This window comes from Misgurnus anguillicaudatus, chromosome 2 (assembly GCF_027580225.2).
Source record: "Misgurnus anguillicaudatus chromosome 2, ASM2758022v2, whole genome shotgun sequence".
Lineage (NCBI taxonomy): Eukaryota > Metazoa > Chordata > Actinopteri > Cypriniformes > Cobitidae > Misgurnus > Misgurnus anguillicaudatus.
This window is the reverse complement of record NC_073338.2, coordinates 32,909,027-32,936,841: the sequence shown is the minus strand read 5'-3', so window position 1 is coordinate 32,936,841 and position 27,815 is coordinate 32,909,027. Positions and strand designations below refer to the sequence as shown.

The 27,815-nt window shown below is 37.6% G+C and overlaps 3 protein-coding genes across 11 annotated transcripts in view; 2 read left to right on the top strand and 1 right to left on the bottom strand.

The window, feature by feature from the left end:
- Positions 1-3,635, bottom strand: part of mpp7b (MAGUK p55 scaffold protein 7b) — a 68,508-nt gene extending 64,873 nt beyond the window's left edge. For 5 of the 7 annotated variants that reach the window (XR_008643906.2, XR_008643901.2, XR_008643904.2 and 2 more), the window contains exons 1-3: positions 3,177-3,635; positions 2,581-2,657; positions 1,546-1,664 (exon numbers count right to left, since the gene is read on the bottom strand). Coding sequence is in view for 2 of the 7 variants with exons in the window: in XM_055202755.2 (XP_055058730.2) it covers positions 1,546-1,664; positions 2,581-2,608 (147 nt within the window). In the remaining 5 variants the exon portion in view is untranslated. The remainder of the gene's footprint in view (positions 1-1,545; positions 1,665-2,580; positions 2,658-3,176) is intronic. The other 2 variants (XR_008643903.2, XR_008643905.2) reach the window with 2 other exon arrangements.
- Positions 3,636-3,787: 152 nt separating this feature from the next.
- On the top strand, positions 3,788-21,115 carry wacb (WW domain containing adaptor with coiled-coil b). Of its 3 annotated transcripts, none has more exons than XM_055202753.2 (13): positions 3,788-4,023; positions 4,262-4,295; positions 4,875-5,067; positions 6,836-6,912; positions 8,356-8,471; positions 10,791-10,903; positions 11,035-11,271; positions 13,700-13,822; positions 16,714-16,859; positions 18,903-19,000; positions 19,233-19,401; positions 19,491-19,618; positions 19,710-21,115. In XM_055202753.2, the coding sequence occupies exons 3-13, from the start codon at positions 4,929-4,931 to the stop codon at positions 19,777-19,779; spliced, it is 1,416 nt and encodes a 471-aa protein (XP_055058728.1). In that variant the 5' UTR covers positions 3,788-4,023; positions 4,262-4,295; positions 4,875-4,928; the 3' UTR covers positions 19,780-21,115. The 3 variants fall into 3 exon arrangements, with proteins under 3 accessions (XP_055058728.1, XP_055058726.1, XP_055058727.1); XM_055202751.2 differs by having other exon boundaries at positions 3,788-4,061; XM_055202752.2 differs by lacking the exon at positions 13,700-13,822 and having other exon boundaries at positions 3,788-4,061.
- Positions 21,116-23,154: 2,039 nt separating this feature from the next.
- Positions 23,155-27,497, top strand: bambib (BMP and activin membrane-bound inhibitor homolog (Xenopus laevis) b). The gene is made up of 3 exons (XM_055202750.2): positions 23,155-23,613; positions 24,281-24,559; positions 26,792-27,497. The coding sequence occupies exons 1-3, from the start codon at positions 23,538-23,540 to the stop codon at positions 27,196-27,198; spliced, it is 762 nt and encodes a 253-aa protein (XP_055058725.1). The 5' UTR covers positions 23,155-23,537; the 3' UTR covers positions 27,199-27,497.
- Positions 27,498-27,815: the final 318 nt, after the last annotated feature.

Sequence of the window (27,815 nt, the reverse complement as noted above, 5' to 3'; positions counted from 1 at the left end):
GATAAGCCACAGACCTGTGCTAAATCTTTCTAAATATCCAGAACTTTAAGCAAAGACCATTGGCAATGACCAACTGTCCGTCCATTGGCTGGACTTTTTTGTGTGTCGCAGGCAATGGGAAAACTATTAGAATTTTTGCCAAGAAAGATGTAATCATATTTATGGCCCTCACACAGCCAGCAATCCCTTATAAACACGAATATGTTTCATAACAGATGAACAACAATGTAATTTTTTTTAGAGATGATATCACACATCGAAAACAGACACATGTAAGTCTCTGTAGAAATGGGATCAAGAAAACGGCACATAAAAATCTTCTGTGCATTGCCAAATCTTACACATCATATGGAATTAAGCCAAACAATAGCTAAATTCAAGAAATTAAATAACTATCATATTTTCACAAAAAGGAATAAAACTCAGTGATATGAACAAGCTGAAATTCGCAAAGATGTATTAATCTCACACAAATCATATGCTGAATTTATTTTAGATTTGTATGGTACTTTTTCCATAAAATTTCTCCTTGTTTGTAATGGCAGTGTAATTGCTTATTTTCCAACAGAAATGGCTCTGATTTTCTTTACAGTCACATGGCAGTGCCTTGGAAAAAGCAAGAACATTTTCTTCATGCGCACTTACTTTAATCCTTTAGTTGCATGTTTGTGTCTGGCACTGAAATTAGTTGGAACATGTTGTGCGGTGAGATTTGGTAAATCAATCTAAGATTTTTCTGTTTAATCTAAGACTCATGCTTTAATACAGTTGTTTGCTAATAAGTCATTTCATAGCTTGCCTTTAGGGAGACATTTGTAATTGTAACAAACACTTTTCTTCGACATGATCCTTCAGCAGGTGTGTGTTTATGTGTGCATCTTATGACAGCATGCTCTGCATGTTGCAGATACTGAGTATATGTGTCAGAAAAGTTTTGTAGTTTCTCTAAAGAATGCCAGATTGAACGGAAAATCTGATCTTGTCCTATACCATTCAATGACCTATTTGCAGCAAAGACACTTAACGGCTACACCACGTAACTTAACAGAGCCTCCAGAAGTCCAGCTGAGCTTGGGCTTTTATCACTGTCTCCCCTTCCCCTTCGACATCTCCTACCTCCTTGCTCACCAACCCACCACCCTCACTCAGCATTGTAGACAGCATGTGCTGGATTCATTAGACCCGTCTGCCAGCAAATGATGATGCTGGGTGTGCGCACACCACAGTGTTTGGGGATCTCAGCTTTCAACAGATTTCATCATAAAGATGCCTGCGAGTTTAATGCACAATATTTAAGAAAGAGCCTCAGTGAGTGAGTGCATGAGTTACGAAGTGAGTGAGTGAGTGAACACATTAATGAAGTCAATGAAAGACAATGAATGAATGTGATTCAGTCAATCTCTAGTAAATGTCTTGCTATGGACAAGCCAATGGAATAACATGAACTGGAACATTTAGGTTCAAGCTGCACTGAAAAAGTGTATTCACTAAGTGGGCTAGCGCCAACCTACTAATATACTGGTTGATGCTAAAATAAACTCTGACCTTAATAAGCAGATGCAGGGTATTGCCCATGAGCATGTCCTGTAGAAAGGTACTGTCCTCTGTGGTGTCCATGTGTGACTCTAACTCACAAAGCAAAGAGGCCAGTAGCCTACACACACCTGAGGAAGGCAAGTGTAACATTTAGGAAAGAAATATAAGAAATTCCCTGAAGTGGGAATCTATAGAATATTGTACAGTTCACCCAAAATTTAAAATTCTGTCATCATTTTCTCATCATCATGTTGTTTTAAATCTGTATGAATTTCTTTTTTTCTGATGAACACAAAAGCTATTTTAATCTATGATGGTAAGCACACAGCTTATTGTAACCATTGCCTTCTATAGTAGGAAAACAAATATTATGGAAGTATCGTCATAAATGATGAAGAAGGTTTATTAATGGTAAGCACACAGTTGACGGTACCCCCTGGATTCCATCGTATTTGTTTTTCCTAGACTGTAAAAAATACTTTGCTGCCTTAATTTTTTTGTTGAATCAACTCGGATTTACAAGTCATTTTAACTTACTATTATTTATCTTGACTAGAGACGAGTTGTTATAACTCCAGGTGACTTTTCTCAGCTATATTTTATAAGTTGTGACAACTCATCTCTGTTGACATGACTTGTAAATCTGAGTTGATTTAACAAAAAATTTTAAGGCAGCAAAGTATTTTTTACAGTGTATTATGGAAATCAATGGTTACAATTAGCTATGTGTTGCTTATTATCATTTATCAAAATATCTTTTTTTTGTTCATCAGAAAAAAGAAATTCATACAAATGAGAAAATGATGACAGAATTTTCATTTTTGAGTGAACTATCCCTTTAAATACCATAATATCGCCATCTACTGGAACTAAGTAAAACGTTTACAATTTACACACTATTTATTATATGATTTATTCAACTTGCATAACACCTGCTGGAGGGTTTTTAAAAGAGACACAATACAAACCAACTAGAAAGCAATTTAACCATGAAGCCATATTATTTTTTTAAAAGTCATTTTTACAGCACTATAAGTTACTCACCTCCTGGTCCAACTGGTGGGTTCATCATTAGTAGTCTGTGTAAGGTGAAGTAGATAAAGGTTTTTTTCGGAAGCCTGCTGAGGTAATGTTTGATGAAAATAATATTTTTAGACATTTTTTAAAGATATTTTTATTTATTATAATTTTATAATTAACAACTGCATGCAATAACAAAAACTTGTATTAAGACATATGAGAATACTTCGATCTAGTGGTAAACATTTTCTTAAATATTTTAAAGGTATAGTTCACCTAAAAACGTGAAAATTCTGTCATCAACTCTCATCCTCATGTTGTTTTAAACCTGTATGAATTGTAACCATCGATTTCCATAGTAGGAAACAAATATTATGGAAGCATTGCGATAAATGACGAAGAAGATATTTTGATAAATGATGGTAAGCACACAGTTGACGGTACCCATTATATTCCATCGTATTTTTTTTTTTACTAAAGTCAATGGTTATCAGATTATCCCTTTAACTTTGAGTCGTTTTATTAGCTACATGTTTGCATTAAACAAACAATGAGCTTAAAGTAGCCTAGTCACAAGAATTTCCCAAAAGTCTGTAATAAAAACATTATTCCATACTTACCTGGCCTGAAAAATATGGCTCCAATCCTTTTAAAAATGTTCCTCAGTTTTCTGAGTTTCCCAAACTCAAAATGAAGTGTATAATGGATCACTCACAGGCTTATACGGCCAACATGGTCTCTGAGAATGATCAATACTGACCCAAATAAAACAGACGACCAGAAACATCGATATAAGCTCGGCATGTGACCTCATTTGTGCATATAACACACACAAACTGCAGCCGGGAAAACACATTAAAAAACCATAGACTGTTTTAAAACACGTAAAAATGACATTTTGATCAAAAGCTGTCAAAAAATTTTTTATGTGTTGGCCTCAATTCTTAACTAATCAAACGAAACTAATATAAAAATATACAATAAAAACTCCACATCAGTTCATTTGTAAACATTTGCGTCAATTGATAGCATAAAAACCGCCAATATTTTCCCCCCATAAATAATTAGCGGTCGGTTACTAACATTATTAACTGTATAATAATGATTAAAATAAATTATATTATGAAATCATTGTCCAACTTTGTATCCACCTTCACATGTTTAATACCAAATTTGACTAAAAACATCGGGAACACATCCAGTCGCGTGCACTTGCCTGTCGTTCTCTGACGCTTTGCTCGTGCACGTATTTGTCGCGAGCACTCTGCTCGTGCACTTGTGGGGCGCAGTCGCGAGCAAAACGAAACGATGGACCGTCAGATTTTTCCCGAATAGCGAAGCAGCATTGCAGCAGAGCTACTTTTACAGATATATCTGTGTATTAGGTGACAGTTATCTGTAACATTACGGTAGTTCAACTGAACTGCTCGAGCAGTAACACTTTTCCACATCCCTGCAGCATTAATGGTAATGCATGCAACGAATCCATCCAGACTTAATGATGGGTAAACACTCATTTACCTCCAGCTCGCACACATTCAAAGCCTTAACGAACTGCATATCAAATGATTTTTTGATGAACTGCATAGGGTACTCTTAGTTTGGTAGCAAGTTGTTTGCGTTGAGTTGTAGATCCTAAGTTAGCATTGTAGCTGGCTAGCCAGAAGCGCGTATCTGACTTTATTAACTTTTCTGTCTTTTACAGGTGTAATGATCGAAGAGATCCTCAAGCCTACCAGGTACCAAGTGAAGTATTGAATCGTTAAAAGTAGTTACGTATTTGGGTGAGAAGCCGAAATTGTGTCAAAAAGGGATTAGCCGGCTGTAGCATAACACTGGTGCTCACAGGCCTAGTTCCTGCTAGCTAACTGCAAATAATGATACACATTTCAATTCACGATTTTTGCTATTGCACTTAACTCTCAGGATGTAGTTAAATTACTCTCAAATTTAACTGGTTTAGAGTGTATTTACAGGCTTAACGTTTATTTACATTATATATACTTGGTTTGCAAGCTTACTTCGTATTTGCAAGCTTACTTTGTAGTTAGCTAGCCTAATTACATTTCAATATTGCATACATTATAATCTCATATGCATTACTATCAGACATCGAGTCAAATTGCAGTGTGCATTGACAGAAGGGGGGCATCAGGTTCCCTGACTAGTTATGGTTTAGTTTGTCAACATCCTCTTTCAATTCTCATCAAAACCACCAGGTTTACCTTTATTTGCAGCTTTTTAAACCTGCTTATTGGAAATATTTAAGATTAGTGGCTCTTACATCTGGATTTCCTAACTTGCATTGTATTTTACAGCCTGTCAAGTATCAATCAAAGGGTCATTCAGCAAATGATCATCGCCATGAAAAGATGCGAGACTCGTCAGACTCCACACCACCAACTAAAATGCTGCGGCGGTCAGACAGTCCAGACCACAAGCAAAGTGAGGGGACAGGACACAGCCAAACAAAAGCACTCCATGTTCATCGGCCACGTGAGAGAGAGAGCGGTAAGAATATGAGCAAGAGGAGGTTGGAGATGCCCAATTGCTCAAGGTTTACGTAATAAATAATAATATTATGTAGTCCTTAATTCATCAGATTCAAAATCCCAATAGCATACTTGAACCTGTATTATTGACAAAACATCATAAGTTCATATGTATGCTAGAAAGTGGCTTGTTGTGACATTTTCAAGCAGGAAAAATTGTGGTCATTCTTATTATTTTGTGGCTAATGTTGACAACTCGTATTTTGACACTATGATTGGCTTAACATGATTAGATTTTTGGGTTTTTTTTCGTACTGCATTTTTTCAAAGTTATGTTGCAGTAAAATATGCCATACTGGAAAGTTACACACATTTTTTGCATATAAGGATAGGCCAACATTTGTTGTTTAAAAGGTTTGGTTTTCTATGTCAAAAGTCATTCATATGGCATTCAACAATGGCATTTTGTTGCTTAAAACAATAAATATCATAGATGACAAAGATCCAATACTCAAAACTGTTTCAATTACAAATCATTACTACTATCTATCATTACTAGTATTCATCATTAATACTTAGAAACAGACATGCTAATGATATTACATAATGTTTTTACAAAACAATCTGTTGCTTTAATTTAGTGGTCTCCAACATGGTGCATCAGGTTGCCCGCACAGAAGCTGTGAGTTGCCCGTCAAAGCAGATTCTATTAATAACCTCAATTTTAATATTTATTAATTACATATTTTTATATTAGCTTGACTTATTTTATGTATATAAACATTTTAAACGATGAAGTAAAACAAAAATGTTTTGAGTAGATTACATCAAAAAGTAGCCCTCCAGATTTTATTCATTGTGGTAGCCCTTGCTCACAAGATTGGAGACCCCTGCTTTAATTACTATTATTTTGATAAACATGCATCTCTGGTGAGCTCTATTGAACTTGTCTCAGACTAGCACTGAGGCGAATGAAGCCTGTTAGCGTGTCTGTTTACGCATGCGCAGACTGCTGCACTCATGTGGCATCACAAATGCTTGGATCTGTATTTGCTGCATTGTTTGCTGCTTCATTAAACAATTTGCTTCTGTCAAACTGAAGCTGTTAAATAAAAAAATACCTTAAGTACTATTTTTGTTCCTGAAAATGGAGAAAGTCAAATATACCATGATTATAAAATAAGGTTGGTTTTAAAATCCATGCGACAATTTGGATAAAATATGTTCATGAACCAAACGAGATGGCAACGTTATGTAAACACAGGATACTCTAAAACAACTTGTGCTCCTTTTACATTATTCTACTTCCTGCTGTTGCCACAGTCATGAGGCTGCAGCAGGTGCACCGTACTGTTTATCTGTTAATCAAGTAGTCAGTGTCCCTCTAGTTTCTCAGACAAAACCAATAAGTAACATGGGGTTGCTAATATTTTCTACCATATTTTTGACATGGTTGTTCCTATATATTTTACAAGCAGTGTCTGTGGTAATGGGGCCTTAAAATGTGGTGTTTTGCATCTGAGAAAAATACAAAAACACAAGGCCTAAGAGGTTGAATAGCGTCTTGCTGGTCATATAATTAGAGATCCAGTGGAAACTGCAGCTCATTGAGGCTATGTTTCCACAGCCAGTGGCCTGCTAACTCGTGCTTATAAAATAAGAGTCCAGTGTGTTAATCAGACATGCAGAGGACTTGTATTACAGATAATTTATTCTGCAAAAAAAAGCTGTGGTCTTAAAAGCTTGATCAGTTGTTGCTCATGCTAACCGTATTCATATTTCTCCAGGGGTCAGCTCTTCTCCACAGGAAAACTCTCATCACGTATCCAGTTCTCACCATAATCCAAACAGAACTTCAGACATGGTAGGTCAGTTTTCTTTTAAAAGTGGATGTATGCTAAATTGCATATTTTTAAAATCAACTAGTTAGTGGATTGTTTAAATAACTTTTTTTGTAATGTTTTTGGTGTTAATGTAGGCTAGAAGTTCTCTCTATCTCTCATCTCTGCAATGTCTAATTTTAAACCCATGTGGGCACATCTTCTCGCGGTTCTGAGTGAGATGTGTTGACTTTACCCAGGCTGCGTTTAAACGATTGAGACATGTCATGCAAATAAGCAGTAAAAACTTGATCCTACATATTCTGTATTGTTGTCACGGGTGCCCTGCAAAAAAAACTGCTTGCGCTGTGTCAAAAACTCCATTTGGTCGCAGTTTGGAGCCCTTGGTGCCACCTTGATTGCCCACTCGCCCAATCTCGTCTATGGATAATCTGGCCCTGCTCAAATTTATAAAACATGCGCTGTTATAGACATAATATAACGTGTTTCGTAATAAGACAGCATTGTACTCAAACAACAAGATATTTATTTACCTTTGCAAGATGTTCAGCTGCTCTGCTGTGGAACTTCAGCCCGCTGCACTCAGGGGGCGGAGTTAAGAGGTTTGACTGACAGATTGAGCGGATCCAAATAGATTTTGTCACAAGTTTTTTATACCTTTTATTTGATAAATATATTTGTAAAACAGACAGACAGACGTAAAGGGTTACCAATAGCATTGATTTATTAAAAATAAATCAAATAAAACACCTTTAAAAAAGAGCACTTCGGAGTGTAAGGACAAAAATGGCAGGTGTTATGCACAGGTTGAGCTCTATCTGTGCATGTGCCTGAGTCCAATGACAAACTCAGCTATATTAAACAAAAAAATACAACTTTGAGAAAGCATTTGCCCTGTTGTTAATGGTCCTTTCAATGGTCCTTTCAATACTGCTGCTCTGTACTGCTCGTCCCCTGCCAAACATAAGTGCTGCCTTTGCAGAAATAGAAGATCAGATTAATATCTGTTTAGCCAAGATGCATTTATGTGGCAGAATGTAAGTGGAACACTTTTAGCAAATCAGATAGCTACCCGGTCAGAAAAAACACATGAAGTGACCGGGTGTAAAAAGGCCCATTGTTGCATGGATGCCAAGCAAAACCAATCTATGGTTACTAGCAACAAATAAATTGATAAACATTGTTGCACAAGTAAGTAACTGTGCTCATAAAAATATTCTGCATACTAACATTCCTTGCAACAAACGATATAAAGTCTTTGTAAAATGTTGTTTCATTGTTTGTCATTTTGTTAATAACAAAATATTAATAGTATTTTTTAATAAATAAATGTTTTTTTAACTTACAAAAATAAAAACTGCTTACCAAAACAGAAGAGCTCGCTAGTCAACCTCTCTAATCATTTCAGTCTGTTCTGTCAACCATGCTCTTTCTCTGTTAACTTGCATGTTTCATCTCTGTTGCAGCCGCGTGAACCAGCAGATGATTGGTCGGAGCATATCAGTTCCTCTGGGAAGAAGTACTACTATAACTGTAGGACAGAGGTCTCTCAGTGGGAGAAACCTAAGGAATGGCTGGAGAAGTGAGTTAATTTGAATACTTGCTTACTGTCACTGAGGCTATGTTTACATGACAATGATGTAGTAAAAAATAAAAACCAATTCCTTTGCGATTTAAAAAAAATTTATTGTACCCATGAAGATGCTGTCAAAAAATTTACAAGAATCCGTGAAGATGACTAAATATGCTGTATTATGTGTGCTAGAGATGCATGTATGTCATTTTTTCATTTTGATTGATCCATAAGTCTGAAAAACGAGTACTCGATTAACTGACGTATGCGTCATGGTGAAAAAATATTTTTATTAAAAAAACTCAACTTAATTTAAAGTTAATAAAAAGAAACTATGACAGAACAATGAACACATGCTAGATTATTAATGAATTAAATATTTAAACAGAAACCTCTAACAGTAATAGCTGTGTGATAAAGTGAAACTAAGGGGTTAATAAACATATTCTGAAGTGCTTTCTATATAACCCACTCTACATAATAATAATCCTTATAACATAAATGTATTATACAACGTGCATCTATCTGCAAGAAATGCAAGACTTAGGGCCAATCTCATTTCTCTGTCTTACCCCTTCCCCTTTGTCTTCGTCTTCCCCTTGCCCCTCGAAACCGAGTAAAGGGGAAAGGGGTAAGACAGATCGTTTGTCTAAAAAATGAAACACCACTTGATTACCGTTTGCGTCGACCTTCCCTTGCCGCTTACTGGCTGCTACATAAACAGACAAGCGTTGACAAACAAAGAAGATGCCGTTGCCTCAGGTTGTGGTATCGATTGCCTGAGCGGAGCTCAACAAATAGCGCATAACTTAGCTGCTAGCTAGCGCCTTAACTAGCGATTCAAAACAAAAACATTACAATTAAAACCGCTTGAAGATTTTATTAAAAGTATCATAAAACATGAGTGTCATAATATAATCTCAATTAAACTGCAGAAAATAACGTTATTTTCATTTGTGCGACTCCTTGACAGTTTGACGTTCATCAATAAAACGTCTTGATGCCGGCTCTCCGGAGGTAACGTTTACCCCTCTCTTTCAAGTGTGGTCCTTATCACACTTCGTTTCAAGGGCTATGTATCCCTATGCCTTGGCCCTAGCCCTTGATCAAACTGAGAATTGAGACACCACTTCGCCTCACATGAACGAGCAAAACCGAGGTGAAGGGGTAAGACGGAGAAATGAGACGCACCATTAAACTAAGTAATGTACTGGAGAGAAAGTTTAACTCCTGTTGTGGATGTCTTTTGCTATCATTTTAGCGATTAGCTGTGTCTTCCCCTCACCTGTTCTCAGTCAAGATGTTATGTTTGTATGTCTCTCTGGTCGCTCTTGACATTTGATGTTTAAATATGAGATGATATAAGGGAACTTGTGACGACGCTGTACATTTTTCACCCGGCTGACGTGAATTTGAAAATTAATGCATCCTTTTAAACCATAGTGCCTCAGTGATGTGAGGTGTGTTTGGCTTCACAGCGTTGCGTCGACTGGCGGGTTTGCCGCGGCCGAAGTGCGCTTTGGAAGCGGGCTTATCTGTTTGTTTTTGAATCATGCATGGAAAAGTTATACGCCGGTCGTCGTTATGCGGCTTACGTCAACGTCAAACATGCACCCAGTCTTTACTACCACAGGCGCTGTAAGCTAACCAAATATCCAAATGCCGCCATAACCACAAAAAATTGAAAAATAAATAAACCCACACGATCATTGTTTTCGTAATTGATCGTCGATGCCACGTTCGAGTACTTAAATGGACACTTCACCCATTTGCATTAAGCTTTGTATAGTTAGAACCCCAGTCATGTTTTTGAATGGTCATGCATCATTTCCTCAGTTGCTGCTGAGACAGGAGAAATACAGATTTCAGTGTTCCACTTCCTTCTTTCAATGATGTAAAAATCATCATTTTGCATCATTGAAAGCAGGAAGTCCAATATCTTTGTTGAGGGGGTGAGACTACAAACACCCATATGTACACAGCATAAAGTGATGTTGCACGTTACATTCTAAATGAAGGCTACTGTACAGCAGTACTGTAGTGTAAGTTTTATTTACTTAAGTATAGTTATATTTATATAAAATGGCAACAGCATCACCGTTATCACAGATTCGCATTTACATAGTTTACACGGACATGACAAGGTGTCGTTATCCTAAACTTGCACTTTGAAAGCTGTCTTTAAAAGTTTGCGGGATCGCAAAACGCCATTGTCGTAAACAAACAGCCAAACTATATAAAAAAGCTGTAATTTACAGTTAATAACGTTGTCTTGTAAACGTGCTGACACTGCAACCAACAACTGATCCCAACATCCTGTTTGAACAGAGAGCAGAAGCAGAGAGAAAGTGGAAAGACAGTGGTCAACAGCTTTCCCAAAGACAGAGATTACAGACATGAGGCGATGCAGGCCAGTGCCACAAGTGCCCTCAGTAGTGCAAGTAAGAACCTTCGAAACCACATGCTTTTGGGTAACATCAGGTGAAATTAGATGAGTTTAAGGCGAGTCATGGATTGATGTTCCCCTTCATGATTTTTAACTCAATGTTTTTGATCCCTTTGTTTCCATCAGAATCTACTCTAGCGGAAAAGCCCCTATCGAACTCTTGTTATGCCCAGCCTGTGTCCCTAAACCCCTCCAGCACATCAAGCTCCTCCTCGTCCTCCACTGTGCCTGTATCTCCTTCCCTGCAAGCTTCGGCCTCTACTCTGCTTCAGGACCCAGCACTCCTCCGACAGCTTTTGCCTGCACTACAGGCAACCCTGCAGATGAATCCTGGCAATGTGGACATGAGTAAAATTAATGAAGGTGAGAATGTCCATTGATTGGTTTGAATCCAGAGTTAATTTCAAGATAACTTTTACTGTTGTAAAAGTGTAAAGTATACTGTATACAGATTTTATCTGTACATTGTATATTTTTACATTGGACAAATGAAAATGTATATCTGAGGCTGTATTGTTATGCTGCTGCTTTACTTTCACTGCAAATGTATAAATGAATCCCACAAAAAAGTCTTCTGATAGGAAGTGCTTACCAGTTTCATGAGCAGTTCCCTAATATTAGGTGACAGTTTTAGCAACTTCTGTAAACCAAAAAAATCCAGTCTTTCAGCTTTCCTTGCTGCTTCTGCTGTTATTTTTGACTTGACTTTAGTTTAAAGGTGCAGTCAGAGAGTTTTAGCGACATCTCGCGGTGAGACTGTTAATTGCAACCAACGGCTCAGTCCTTTTCGAAAAGCATAGTAAAGCTATGGTAGCCGCCATAGGACAAACACACCGTCATCTGAGACAACGTAGTGACAAAACGCGCTCTATAGAACAGTTTGTCCAATTAGGGCTACTGTAGAAACATGAAGACAACTTCCATGTAAGAGGACCCACGGTTTATGTAGATTAAAACGACTCATTCTAAGGTAAAAACATGTTTATTATGTAAGATCATCACTGAAAACATAGTTACGTACACTCACCTAAAGGATTATTAGGAACACCATACTAATACTGTGTTTGACCCCCTTTCGCCTTCAGAACTGCCTTAATTCTGGCATTGATTCAACAAGGTGCTGAAAGCATTCTTCAGAAATGTTGGCCCATATTGATAGGATAGCATCTTGCAGTTGATGGAGATTTGTGGGATGCACATCCAGGGCATGAAGCTCCCGTTCCGCCACATCCCAAAAATGCTCTATTGGGTTGAGATCTGGTGACTGTGGGGGCCATTTTAGTACAGTCAACTCATTGGCATGTTCAAGAAACCAATTTGAAATTATTTGAGCTTTGTGACATGGTGCATTATCCTGCTGGACGTAGCCATCAGAGGATGGGAACATGGTAGTCATAAAGGGATGGACATGGTCAGAAACCATGCTCAGCTAGGCCGTGGGATTTAAACAATGCACAATTGGAACTAAGGGGCCTAAAGTGTGCCCAGAAAACATCCCCACACCATTACACCAGCAGCCTGCACAGTGGTTAACAAGGCATGATTGATCCATGTTCTCTTTCTGTTTACGCCAAATTCTGACTCTACCATCTAGTACTGTCTCAACAGAAATCGAGACTCATCAGACCAGGCAACATTATTTCAGTCTTTAACTGTCCAATTTTGGCGAGCTCATGCAAACTGTAGCCTCTTTTCCCTATTTGTAGTGAAGATACGTGGTACCCGGTGGGGTCTTTTGCTGTTGTAGCCCATCCACCTCAAGGTTGTGCGTGTTGTGGCTTCACAAATGCTTTTCTGCATACCTCGGTTGTAACGAGTGGTTATTTCAGTCAAAATTGCTCTTCTATCAGCTTGAATCAGTCGGCCCATCCTGCTCTGACCTCTAGCATCAACAAGACACTTTTGCCCACACGACTGCCGCATCCTGTAAACCCTAGAAATGGTGTGGGTGAAAATCCCAGTAACTGAGCAGATTGTGAAATTCTTCAACACCAACAACTATGCCATGCCCAAAATTGCTTAAATCACCTTTCTTTCCATTCTGACATTCAGTTTGGACCCCTAAATGCATTGAAGTAATTGCCATGTGATTGGTTGATTAGATAATTGCATTGAGAAATTGAACAGGTGTTCCTAATAATCCTCTAGGTGAGTGTATATTATATTGCATTTCTGTCTAGAAATCCTGCTTGCACCTTAAAATCTTAGAATGACCACATGTGATCACAATGTCTTTCTCTTTTAGAGTCAAAGAAATCTGAAAGGAATTTGTTTATGACATGGTGTTTGCTGAAATAATAATAGTTAAAGAAATAGTTAAAAAAATTAAAATGTATCCTCATTCATTCATCATCATTGTATCTCTGAGGCATATTTCTCTATTTAACTGATCTCTTTGTTAGGTTTATAGTTTCAAACTTTTTTGAATCGGTGGGATGTTTTTGCTAATCTGATTCATCCCTTGACTGCATTGTTTTTTTTTTCTAAAATCCACTTTGACCGCATTATCATCCAGTTAAAAGAAAAATAGTAAGGATCCATCCTAATGCATCCACCTAGCAAATAATACTTAAACTAGGCCTACGCCCTGACTATTAAGTGTAGTCTTAGTCTGTAGTCTTGGCACCTCAATAATTAATATTTTCACATCCTCTGTGTGTATGGTGAAAATATACAAAAAGCAGAAAGAGTTGCTTGATGTTCACCTGTTAAAGCCTCAAATTGCTTTCAGTGTGTCATACTGCTTTGACTCTATGTGTGTGTCTTTTTCTATCTTTGTGTTCCTCCCAAGTTCTCACAGCCGCTGTCACACAAGCTTCCTTACAGTCTATGCTTCATAAACTTCTCACTGCCGGATCCTCCGCTTTCAACGTCACTACTCTGCTTTCCCAAGCTGCTCAGCTGTCCACACAAGGTATGGCTGAAGTCCCAGTCACCCTCCACACCTCTGCTAACCAATGTTGTGCTGCAGTTTGACTAATGCACATAGATGAGGAACTACATGGCTGTTGTACAGTGCCATATTATATCAAAGTTTTTAGGATGTTTATCTTTTGCACAAATGACTGTAGACACAAACACACTTTACATTATTTCTTAAAGGAATAGTCTACTCATTTTCAATATTAAAATATGTTATTACCTTAACTAAGAATTGTTGATACATCCCTCTATCATCTGTGTGCGTGCACGTAAGCGCTGGAGCGCGCTGCGACGCTTCGATAGCATTTAGCTTAGCCCCATTCATTCAATGGTACCAATCAGAGATAAAGTTAGAAGTGACCAAACACATCAACGTTTTTCCTATTTAAGACGAGTAGTTATACGAGCAAGTTTGGTGGTACAAAATAAAACGTAGCGCTTTTCTAAGTGGATTTAAAAGAGGAATTCTATGTTATGGCGTAATAGCACTTTTGGGAGTACTTCGACTCGCCTGAAAAGTCCGCTTCCCTTCTCACTCTCATAATGGGAGAGGGAGGGTGTTACTGCGCCGAGTCGAAGTACTCCCATAAGTGCTATTACGCCATAAAATATAGTTCCTCTTTTAAATCCGCTTAGAAAAGCGCTACGTTTTATTTTGTACCACCAACCTTGCTCGTATAACTACTCGTCTTAAATAGGAAAAACGTTGATGTGTTTGGTCACTTCTAACTTTATCTCTAAATGGTACCATTGAATGAATGGGGCTAAGCTAAATGCTATCGAAGCGTGGCAGCGCGCTCCAGCTAGGGTTGGGTACCGTTCACATTTTTACCGGTACCGGTTCCGATACCGGTACCTGGAATTCGATACCGGTACCCAGCGGTACCTTTTTCGGTACTTTACTCTGACTTAAAGGTGCAGTGTGTAAATTTTAGCGGCATCTAGTGGTGAGGTTGCAAACTGCAACCAACGGCTTAGTCCATGTCTCACCCCTCGCTTTTGAAACGCATAAAAAAGCTACGGTAGCCGCCACCGGACAAACATTTCATTGTTGGAGACAACTTAGTAAAAGAAATTATCCTTTAAGGGGTTCTGTAGAAAACTGGCAGCACAAAATGGTGACTTCCATGCAAGGGGACCCTCAGAATATGTAGATAAAAAGGTCTCGTTTTAAGGTAATAGACACATAACGGTTCATTATGTAAGGTCTTTATACACCCCTGATTATATAGTTTTGTATATTATTTTGCATTTCTGTAAAAAGATCCTTCTAAAAATTACTCACTGCACCTTTAAGTGACTTTCGGTGGACATAATAAGCCCAAACCTCTCATTTTCAACATTATGTTATTTATTTCAAAATGTTTAATAATACACACAATCTTTACAAAAAAATCCCTATAACATCCAGGGCATATGTCTTACATATAAATAAATAAATAAATAAAATATATAAGTAAGACAAATGGTCAATGAACATAAACGTCATAAAAGCAACATAAAAGTAAACTTTTATGTAGAAAACAATACAGAGCAAGTGTTCTCTACAGCAAGGGACACAGTGAGGATGTAGAAAAGGACTGGACACAGATACTTTTTTGCCAAGCTGGCCAGCATTGGCATTTGGTCCGCATGTGGTTTTGTGTTCGAACAGTCACACAGACCGCCTTCTCTCCGTCCATTTATCTAATCTGAGGTATTGAGCACAAAGTTTTACGTCATTTCTGACTTTTAGCGTGAACACACAGTATTTTAGGCTTTCATTGATAAAACTAAAAGCGGCTGATCTCCGCAGTTTCATTTTGCGAACGCATGAAAGTTGCGCGGTCTTATTTCATTAATTGCGCTAAAAATCAGAGAAAGCGCCAACATATTCATGTACAAAACACTGTGCAGCATGTTTACTTAAAACACAAGCAGCGCCAAATTAGTTCGCGTCCATTTAAACAGTCAGCTCCAGCTCGCGTTAAAACGAAAGCAGAGGGACTTCCCCGCAGTCTCCACGGACCACCACAAAGTAATCAGAAGAGAAGCGGTCGAAAGTGGACAAAAGAGACGGACTGGTGTTGATAAATACCAGGTGTTTACAGAATTTGTCTCTCGTCCACTTGTGATCCGATCGACGAAAACGCATCTTAATAAGCCCTCTTGTGCTTTTAAATACACATTGTGTAAGTGCTTCCTCAGGTTGGATGTATTACTGCCTGCCTTGCACTTACTGTTACAAATATTGCAGGTAGCATTGTCTGCATCATCCTTTGTGAAATTTAACCACACGTTAGATCGCTTTTTGTTAGCCATTAAGCAAGTTGCAAAGGGGTGTCACCAAGTTCCCACACGGTCTCTCTCTCGCGCGCGTACCAGACGCCGCGCGCTGACATGTTCTCTCAGGTACCGAAATTGAGCACCGATTGATTTTATGTGAATCGATACTGGGTAGTACCGACGCAATTCGGTCGGTGCCTATAAAAGTACCGAGTTCGGTGCCCATCCCTAGCTCCAGCGCTTACGTGCACGCACACAGATGATAGAGGGATGTATCAACAATTCTTAGTTAAGGTAATAACATATTTTAATATTGAAAATGAGTAGACTATTCCTTTAATACTTAATTAGGTCAATTTGGTGTTTTTTTACTGTTGCCCAGTAAAATGTTGAAATAAAAATGGATTAAAAATAATGTTTATTTGGCATGCTATATTGTGCTGTAATACTGTTTTGCAACTATCTAAAAATGATCAACACATTGTAGGAAGGTCTTTCGATCTCATCACAGGTGTTAAAAATAATCGTATAACAAATGCATGTACGTATGAACAGTAGATGTAAAAAATACTGATACTCTCCATTTATAATATTTCTTACCGTTTTTCCAATAAACAGCACAACAGTCTGGGCAGTCGCCCATGTCATTAGCATCTGATGCTTCTTCGCCGAGGTCATATGTCTCTCCTAGAGTCAGCACACCTCAGACCAATGCGGTCTCGAAACCCTTGCACAGCTCTGCATCACTCTCCTCGCAACCAAAGGTCGGTAGCATTTCCCCATAGGAGGATACACATTTAAAAATATACAATTGTTAGTTTTTGACAACTGTTTGTCAGCCATAAGGTGTCCTAAAATATCTATTAGGGGTGTCCCCGACTAAGGAGTTACATATTCGAATCAGAATTGTTGAATCTTGCCTATAGTTGAATCATCTATGTGTGTGCATGGCTGGGAGGGAACAGTTAGTCAACAAATGGGTAACTTTTATTTTCTTTCACAAGCATCACACAGATACAGCTTTCTGATAAAGTGACCTCAAATGCCTTTCAAGTGAGGAACGAAGATGAAACTGATGATGCATTTTAAAGGCAGTATAAACTTTCGTTAAATGATTCCTCATAACATTTTAACTTCACTATTTTGCACAGAATTACCTGCTTGCTTGCTTCGACGTTGATCATTTCTATATTTACTTTAGGTACAGAAACACCTGATGCTTATTATATCATTTATTTCAGAATTCACTTTTCTATCATTTTAAAGTAAACTATAACCATAATATTAAATCCAGGGTTCCCGCGGGTCCTTGACATTTTTGAAAGTTTGTGAATCTGTGGGGAAAATTCAAGGCCCTTGGAAGTTTTTGAAAATATACATACATAGTTACAGGTCATTAAAAGTGCTTGAATCTATTATTTCCTGTGTAGTGTAGGATAATATCATAAAATGTCTAGCCTTTTAAGCACACATGCTAAACTGTTTGCTTTAAATGCTTATATTTTCTGTATGCGACTGTTGATTTATACCAAAATGCTTTTTTGAATAGATGTGTTTGACACATAAAAACCATCTCGGGCTACATATGTAACTGTTGTTCCCTGAGAAGGGAACGAGATGCTGCGTCTCCCTTGCCATACTTCCTGCATCCCTGTAACGCCGTCTTTGGCAATATTTCAGATAGCGATATACTTACTGGCTCCTGCGTCACCCTGTCTTGTCATTAAGCCTCACCATTGGCTGAATTTGATATACACATTCAGACGCACTTACCCCTGGAGGCGTCCCCAAAGTGTCAAGGTGTGGGAACCCTGTAAATCACAAGAGAGACAATCGTATCAGGCATTAATATGGGTACTTAGTACAGGTGCAGATTTTATTGTCTCATCACTGAACTTTCAGGAACAGCTTACCTGTTTTGTATCTTAACTTTTGACAATATATACCTTTTTTTAAAAACTTATTCCTAAACATGATCTTAAATATGACATGCAGAGCACCTAGCGCGTTCGGCTAAATTGCATGTGCCAGCATGCAACAGCGCAACATCGATACAATGAAAGTCAAAATCAAGTAACAAGGTGCAGAACAAATGTATAGAAAATGCCTCAATTGCAGGGGAACGAAACACATGCCACAAATAGTTAAATCAATATTTCACTCTTTCGAAATAGTGACAACTTGTATCTTGTTATAAGCACCTTTTGTACTATTGCCTCCCTATGACACATCACTTTTATTGTTTACAAATCTATGTCGCTTTGGATAAAAGCGTCTGCTAAATGCCTAAATGTGATGTATTAACCTGGAAACATCTTCCCATATGGGTTGCTGCATTTATTCACGCACGTTTAAAATATTTATTGATAGCAGATTTTTTACATATAATTTGCATAGCATTATCATAATAGGATGTATGTTAATATATTGGGAGAAAACTGTTATATGTGAAATCAGATAACGTGCACCCTTATATAGCCGAAATTTATTGTTCTTTATTTCATAACACATCAGCGACATTCGACTGTAAGATGGGTAGTCGAATCAGGCTTATCCTATCGAATCATCGAATATTCGACTATTCTGGGTCACCCCTAATATTTTATTATTCAAAACCTAAAAAATTCTTTAGTGGAAAAGTGAATCTTTACTATTCTTTTTTGATATACATTTAGATACTTTTATAAAACATTTGAGAACTTTATACAGGTGTCCAAATATTTTTTGGTACCAGTGTAGGTGTTTTAATGTGTCAATACATCAATTATTTGCAAGTGCTTTTCATTGAAACCACTCATCAATTTCAGGTTAGTGCAGCAAATCAGAGACCAGGATCAACATCCCAGCAGTCCAGCAACTCTGTCAAACCCTTGGAATTTAGTGATCCCCGTCTTCACAGGCAGATGTACGCTTTCTTCTTTTACTATACATTTACAATTATGATGTAGCTGACGCTTGCATCCAAAAGTCTTTTTTTAAACTCGTTTAAGCAATGGCAGCAACCTACCTTATGTTGTGTTAGAGCACCATCTACTGGTTTAGTGTGGAAGTGCAGTTAATGTAAAAGTTAAGCAGTTTTCTAATGCTATTTCTTATTACTTTTTGTTAAGATGATGCCGTTTCTTTTGTTTTTATAGCAGTCAAGAAGGTTTGTCAGGATCCAACGGCAGTGCGGCCATCAGCATTCCTGCCTCGGGCCCCACCTCTCGAACCCAAAGCACTTTCACTCCTTCTCTAGCATTGCACTTTGATGAAAATCTCATCAGGCATGTTCAAGGCTGGCCTTCAGAACATGTAGAGAAGCAGGTGCAAGCATGTCTTTTTTTGTATTTCGTGTTGTTTATTAAGATTTTGCATTAAGATTATTAATCAGGTTTATTCCTCAATTCACCAAGGTGTCACGGTTGCGTGAGGATATCCACAATATGGGAACCCTCTATATGTCAGAGATCTGCACTGAGATGAAAAACCTTCGCTCTTTAGTGCGAGTGTGCGAAATCCAGGCCACACTGAGAGAGCAAAGGTCTCGATATACAAATATTTCTCCATCTTTTGTGTCGTTTTAAAAAAACGTAGACTTGAAGCTAATTTTAATTGTGTTTTTCCCGTCACAGGATTCTGTTTTTGAGACAACAGATTAAAGAACTTGACAAACTGAAGAATCAGAATTCCTTCATGGTTTGAGAGACCATTATGAAGCTCATGGCAGTCTCTCTCCAAACAAGCCCCACTGGTTGTTTGGACCCCTGCTCTCAGCCCGAGCCCTCAGTACTGCAGTTGAACTATAGGCTGCAGTGTCTGATACGGGACTGAGAAAAGATGAGCTTACAAAAGTGCATATTGAGGCATCATGAGCTCGTAGATAAATTTTGAATATCCTTCATGTTCAGAAAAGCGCTCTCCAACTCTGAGTGACTAGTGAGGAATCATATATTGGCTCTGGTGATTCATGTGCTTGGTTTTCTTAAGGTTATGCTTGGATTGAAATGCTGAGGGTTTATTATACTGCCATCCTGCAGTTATCAGTGATGTAAATGACACCAGAAGGGCTCTCTTGTATAAGGATTCTGGTTATCAAAGTGACCAATTAAAATAAACCCAATGTTTCTCCTTATATAAGAAAGACAGTTATCAAAGTGACCAATTAAAAAAACAATCTTCTGTTCATTCTTCAAAGCCAATGATTGACTGGCTGATTTCTTGCTCTTCAGGATTTAATAGGACGTATAAGTGATCTTCCTTAATTCATGACAAGCTTGTCTCACCAAGAGAAGCAAATTGGGTGCTAAGGATTTCTGAATTTCGAGGCACTTAAAAACTTTTGCTGATGTGATAGACTCACATTTACTGAGTTTGTGAACCCTGGTTAAATGGTTTTTGTCCCTACCTGTCTCTGATATTCTTGTTCCTTGTAGTGCTGTTACACATTAACAGATTACTTCTACATGATGCACCCTATCACTATTTTTTCTGTTATTATTGTTTTGAGTTGTTTGTGTTTGCTCGGCTGTACTTAAACTCATTAAATTGAGTTTATCCATTCCCCTATTGCCCACGTTCATATAAAAAAACACAATGATATGATTTTGTGTTTTATACTGTATGAGCACTTGTTGCACACAAAAATTGCATCCCCTAGGTATGGAGGACAACTATGGGGCCGTGCAAATAGATATTTTCTGGAGAACCCTATCGCGTTTTCTCAGCTTTTACATACAATTATATCATTCAGACTTTGAGAAGCCAGTAAGCTTTTAGTCAGCCTGTCAGTTTGTGTTTAACAAGGATGCAAAAAATATATATATAACAAAAAAAGTAATTCCTCTTTGATGTTTGCAGCGTCATTCATAGTTTCTGCCGTGTTGTCCTTTATGTCCTCACTGCCTTACAGTGTGAGGTTTAAACTTAGACCAATTTAAATGCTTTAGTGTAAATAGAGTTCACTCTCTGATTAGAGATGGGTATGTTGCTTTGTATATGGTTTCTAAAAGTTAGAGGAAATAAAACATTTACCACATTATGCCTGCTACGTGTTTGCTTTTCATTACTTAAAAATGCAGTTATTTTGTGCTGCCTTGTTGGTGCTTATTGTGCTTAGCCTGGAAGAGTATAAGTATGTTCGGTTACTCTGTGGGTAATGACTGTGCAAACAGTTCTGAGACCAGCGTCCTTTGCTTGTCGTTATATGAAGCATGTAACGAGTCTGTCCTTAGTAAATATTAAAGCAGTAAGCCCCAAGAAGCAGTGGGTTACCAGTGCATTTTATAACAGCTAAGGGCGCTAGTTGTTTTAAAATGCACTGTAACCCCACTCCTTTGCGGGGCTTATTGCTTTTATAAAACGGTTACTTCATATGCATAACGTTAGCGGGATTTCATCAAATAAAACACAAATAAGTTGTAATTATATTAGTACAAATATTACTCTTCCGCCAAACAAAGTAGTTCCTCAGAATCAAATGTGACTGAAACAGAGCGCAGTTCCCAACCAACACAGACACGGCAAAGACACAATGAAAATATGATTTAAGACAGTGGTGTTTATTTTCATAAATCAACATTCGTCTAATTTATACTTTAACATTTATATTGTGCAACTGTTGAAGTGATAATCAAATATGCTTGAAACCATGCTGAACTCTTTCCCATCAGCGGTTTTTTTTAAAGTTGCCACCCAGTTTTAGTTTAATGCCTTAATGACAGTTTAATGACAGAAAAAGTATCTTCTTTAAATAAACATAAAATATCAAATGAAAGAACAGACCATCCGCTTTCAAACAACAACAACAAAAAAACTTTCATCCTACCTTCATTTGTTCTCTTATCACCTCTCAATTTTTTTAGCGGAAATATGAATTTAAAGTAGAAACTCCTCAGGGTACGTTTTCTCTTTATTGACGAGATGACTCAACAATATTTATTGACATTTATCTGGATATCGCCACAATTGTGCAATTGTAGACAAATTAAAAATATGATTAAAGACTGTGGTGTTTATTTTCATAAATCAGTACGCGTTTTAATCAGAATGAAGAACCAGAACCGCCCATTTTATAATGTTCATTTTGCTATATATAGATGAATAACTAAAATCATTGAATGCTTATAAATGTGTAGTTAATCAATTACATAAATAATTGAACTTAATTAACCGTATATTTTGGAAATGAAGTTACATTTATTAAATTATATTTATTTATTTAAATAAATTATGTTACTTAAATGCAAATTAACCCAGTTTATGTTGAACTTTTTGAAATTAAGGGTTAGGAGACGGCTAATGAATTGTCCTGGTTCCAAGTAAAGGGAGGGTCACCCAAAAATAAAAATTCTGTCATCATTTACTTACCCTCATGTTGTTCTAAACCTGTATGAGTTTCATTATTTTGATGAACACAGAAGATATTTTGATAAATGATGGTAAGCACACAGTTGATAGTACCCATTGAATTCCATCGCATTTGTTTTTTTTCCTACAATCGAAGTCAGTTACAATCAGCTGTATGCTTATCATCATTTATGAAAATATATTTTGTTGTGTTCATCAGAAAATGTATACAAATTTAGAAAAACAAGTGGATGGGAAAATGATGTCAGTATTTTCATTTTTGGGTGAACTATCCATTTAACCTCAAAAAACATTGTAATGTACTTATAAATATATTTTTTATGCTGGTGTCAACTTAAAACCCGTATTGATTGTGGAGTACTGTATGCATTACATCTGTTGGAAAAACAGATCCCAGTTGTTTCGTTTCTTTTACAATATTTCGGGATAAGTATTATTATATAATAAATAAATAAATAAATAAATATATATATATATATATATATATATATATATATATATATATATATATATATATATATATATATATATATATATATATATATATATATATATATTTCCTGTAATTTCGGTATGTCTAAACTATTCAGTTTATTTATACTTTATGGATCACACACCCAAAACATCCGTATTTAACCTGAAGATGCATTAGCCATCTATGGTCACATGGGGAGGCAACAGTAACAACTTCTACATGAATGTCAATGGTCGAGCCCTACTGGCCCAGTGACTCTCTTAAATAGGCGGAGTTGATCTCTCTCATTCTGCAGTCTTCCATATTTAAGAGCGCTTACGCGGAGTGTGCACGCGATACTATCCTCGTAAATACCTGTGGAGAATCTCGCCTACGAATGAAAACAAATGGATTTCGATTTTAATCCCAACAACTGCGCTTCTGCTGTCGTGCACACAGAGGATAACAACTGAAAGAGACGCGAGGACCGAGACGCGATGTGACCATTGCCATCCAAAAAATGCAACTACTTGGACAAACTGAGTTGGACAAGGATTTGTGCAGTAACGCAGTCGTTTTGAGGTTGACTTACGTGTCGATGACCATCTGAAAGGGGGAAAGAAAGTATTTTTGGACTCAAATGGAGCGGCTCAGCAGTCTCGTGTCTATCTGGCTTCAGCTCGAGCTCTGCGCGATGGCTGTTCTCCTCGCTAAAGGTGAGTGCATGGAGCGGTCACAATAATGCATGTATGTAGCCTAAATATTGATACGAATTGTTAGCTCCTGAAATTACATTAATATTAATTATTAAGTAAAATTTGACTATATTTGGGTCGTATGCGAGCATTTCCAAAACTGTTTTCTTAAATTAACAATGATTTGCCATAATTTTTTATGTTCGTTTAAATGTATAGATAGTTTGCAACATCAATCACATTAATGAGTGCATCCAAAATAAAGAAACAAATTGCATGCCATATTTCACAAATATTACCAAAAAAGTTCTTTATAGTTTTATATAGGCCAGTGGTTCCCAAACTTTTTTGACGGCCCCCCTTGTGTACAGTGCATTTTTTCGCGGCCCCCGAAATTAATATTTTAATTAAACAAAACACATAAAATTATACCTAGTAGTGCTGTTGGTTAGTTGTCTTATTATTTTTTCGGTTTAATTACACAGAATTCATGATAAATGGATGTATTTTATAAAATGTCATAAAACTGGGGCCCCCCCTGGCACCATCTCGCGTCCCCCAGTTTGAAAACCACTGATATAGGCTACTTTCCGTTATAAAAGTTTTTAGTTGTTTGTGGGCTTTGGATTGACTTGCATTATATCAGTGAGAGTAAGAAAAGAGATTAATTTTTCACTTGTTTTGACAGGAGAAATAAGGTGTTACTGCGACGCTCCCCATTGCGTGGCTACTGGTTACATGTGTAAATCGGAGCTAAACGCCTGTTTCACACGCATCTTAAACCCTCAGAGCAGCAAGTCTCCTCTCTCTCACGGGTGTTACGACCCTCTACTGAACTCTGGAAACATTTGCCATCCAGAATCAACCTATGATACCATCCATGGACCCGCCACACTGCAGTGTTGCCATGAGGATATGTGTAATTACAGAGGCCTGCAAGATCTCACACACAGAGGAGAAAGTCATGGTACGCCTATATACCAATGTCTCATTTAAAGACACTTTTTGTTATTGCAAGTAATAGATGGATACATCATCATTTAAAGATCATCTTCTTCAGTGCACACCTTTTTGAGCCTCAGTACACTCAGAAAAAGGCTGGATTGTTTCAACCCATGCATGGTTTGGTCAAATGTGACCCTTTGAAAAGACAAGATCTTTTTTATACATATTTTATATAGGGTACTTTTTATTTTTTTTGACCACCCTGCTTTAGTTTTTAGTGTTCTATTTGGAATTTAATAACTCTATGGGGCGGATTCCGGGACAGGGCTTGTTCTAGTCCCAGACTAAAATGCATATTTGAGATGCCTTAATTAAAAAAAATCTTGCACTGACATATCTTAACTTATATCAGTGCCATTGTTTTGTCTCGAGATGCATACCAGTAATGTTGTATGTAATGTATTATAAGGTTTGTAAAAACTATTTAAATGTCCTAATATAACTGATTTAATCTAAACCCTGTCTTCCACTATATTGATCTACCTTGTCACTGTTATCCTATACTTTGCATTTAACCCATCCCAGTGAGTAGTGAACACACACACCCGGAGCAATGGGCAGTTATCACTGCAGCGCCCAGGGAGCAATTAAGGAAAACCTGCCTTGCTCAAAGACTAAGGTGCGGTTTCCCAGGCAGGGATTAGACTAGACTAAAATAAATGTAAGAGCTGTCCAAACTCAAAACAACCTGCACTGACATCTTAAAATGCATCAGTGCCCTTTGTTTTGACTTAAAATTCACACAAGGTATGTTTTTAGTAAGGCATGTTTGTTATAACAAGTTATATTTCCTAATTAAACTAAGGCCTAGTCCTGGCTTAAACTAATCCCTGTCTGCAAAACCACTGATAAGTTTCACATCAGTTGCAACCTGCCAGTCGTGAGACTCAATGACCTTAAGGTTACAAGCTTGACTCTCTAACCATCAGTCCACAACTGCCCCATAGATAAATCAGTTTCTCTGTAAATGTAGATAATACATTAAGGCCTGGTTTCACAAACAAAAGCCATGACTAGGTCTTAAAAGTTAAATTAGGATGTTCATACATCTTTTATAAACATGCCTTAGAAAAAATATTACTGGTGTGTGTATCTTGAGACAAAACAATGGCACTGACATATTTTAAGATCAGTCTTAATGCAGGTTGTTTTCAGATGAGACAGCTCAAACTTAGTCTAGGACTATCCTTAAGCCTTGGTCTGTAAAACCGGGGGAACAGTCTTAAAAAAGATGCGTTCGTAGTGGCATAGAAAACCCATTTTTGTCTGTATGGTTGGTTTTTATTTTTAAGAGTTGATTGCATGATATACAATTTTAATAAACCTTTATAGTCTGGAACTAAACTATTAGAAGCAGTTTCCCGGACAGGGTTTAGATTTATCCAGAACTAGGCCTTAGTTATATTAGGACATTTAAAGGAACAGTTTGTAAAAAATGTATATCAATTAATCATAAAATGGCCCTGATAGATTCTATCAGACATTAAGAAATAATTTTCATTTCAAATACTTATATCACTGACAACATTGGTATGACCAGGATATTGTCATTTGAAAAGTGGAGTTGCAGCCCTCAACTGATGTTTATGTTGTCATTTTGTGTATTGGCCACCAGTTGGTTTTAGCCACAAGTTTTGTGATTGCAATACCAGTTTTGGACACAATCCTACATACTGTTAGTTTTTTTTTACAAACAAACTTTACAAAAACATTACAGGTGTGAATCTTGAGACCAAACCATGGCTCTGATCTATGTTAAGATAAGTCAGTGCAAGATGTTTTACAAGCATTTTAATCTGGGACTAGGAAAAGTCCTGTCCGGAAAAACTGCCCTTTAAAGTATTCAAATTACCCCCAAAAGTCCCTCTGTATTATCACATACATGGACATCAAATTTTTTTGTTGTTTGCATCATAATACTCGCTTCTGTATAACTGGAACCTGTTGTACACAAACGTGGACAATTATACTGCTTCATGTTCAATAAAAAATTTTGGTTATTAAATCTATTGGTTCTTCCTAACCCCAAACAGTTGGAAGAAATCTAAAATGCAAGCCAAACCAAAGCTGGGGTCTTAGGAGGTTAAACCGCTTCAGTACAAATTGCACATTTCTTGTGAGCAAGAGCCTGTCTTTGCTTTCTTGTATATTCTTTATAAACCTTGACTCTAGATTTTCTCTGTTCTCATTCATGACAGAAAAGCCGAAGGCAGCCGTCACGTAGTTGCGAGACTGCAGGAAATCCCCTCATCCAAGGAGGTTTGGTTTCGTGCCGCAGTCATCACCGTACCCATCGCTGGTGGCCTTATCTTGGTGCTTCTCATCATGTTGGCCTTGCGCATGCTCCGCAGTGAAAATCGCAAGCTGAGGCAACAGCGCCTGGAGATGCTCTCCCGTCTTCACTACAGCTTCCACGGCCAGCACCTCACCAAGGGTCACGTGGCCAAACTGGACCTAGAGTGTATGGTTCCAGTGGGAGGCCATGAGAACTGCTGCCTGACCTGCGACAAGATTCAGCATTCTGACCTCAGCAGCCAGAGACTTTTCTCATTGGTCCACTGGGGAAAGTACAGCGGACGAGGCAAACTGGAGTTGGTCTGATAGCTGTGGAGTTTGTTTTCTCTTATGGACGTGGAAGGGACTTGTTTGACGGAGACTTTTTTTCACAATGAGGTACTGCAAACGAGAAAAATAAAAAGACACTTGAAGGCACTAACCGTATGGTTGTTGCTCTAGAAGCACTTTACTTGAATTAGAGGTTTGAGGAGATGTTGGACCGTTTGTATTATAGACTTTAGAGACGTGGAGCGGCTTCTTATCACCGAAGGATTCCAAAAACAATATTTTTTGTTTGGCAATTTGCACTTTTTGTATAAATAAATAAACTATGGTTGATTTGCTTTAGTTGTGGGTTTAGACAACGATGCTCAACTGGTAAAGCATGGCGCTAACAACGTCAAAGTCATGGGTTAGGTTTCCATTAAAATCAATTGATTGATCAGACGCATGGTCAGCCCAGTCTCACCCCATGTCGTCAATATTTGACGACACTTGACCATTCGTCAATATGTGACGCGGAGGGTATACCTTTCGCGTCATTTTTTGACGAACTGGGGACTTCAATACTATTACGTTCGTTGCATTCTGTTCTCCTATTTTCTTGCCATTTTCGCGTCGGTTTAGGGTTAGATTTACATAATGACATCCCTACCCAAACC

Coding starts and splice junctions, on each gene's coding strand:
- wacb (XM_055202751.2), top strand. CDS start 4,021: ATGGTAATGCATGCAACGAATCCATCCAGACTTAATGATGG. Junction 4,062..4,261: donor CCATCCAGACTTAATGATGG/GTAAACACTCAT, acceptor TGTCTTTTACAG/GTGTAATGATCGAAGAGATC. Junction 4,296..4,874: donor GAGATCCTCAAGCCTACCAG/GTACCAAGTGAA, acceptor TGTATTTTACAG/CCTGTCAAGTATCAATCAAA.
- bambib (XM_055202750.2), top strand. CDS start 23,538: ATGGAGCGGCTCAGCAGTCTCGTGTCTATCTGGCTTCAGCTCGAGCTC. Junction 23,614..24,280: donor GGCTGTTCTCCTCGCTAAAG/GTGAGTGCATGG, acceptor TTGTTTTGACAG/GAGAAATAAGGTGTTACTGC. Junction 24,560..26,791: donor ACACAGAGGAGAAAGTCATG/GTACGCCTATAT, acceptor TTCTCATTCATG/ACAGAAAAGCCGAAGGCAGC.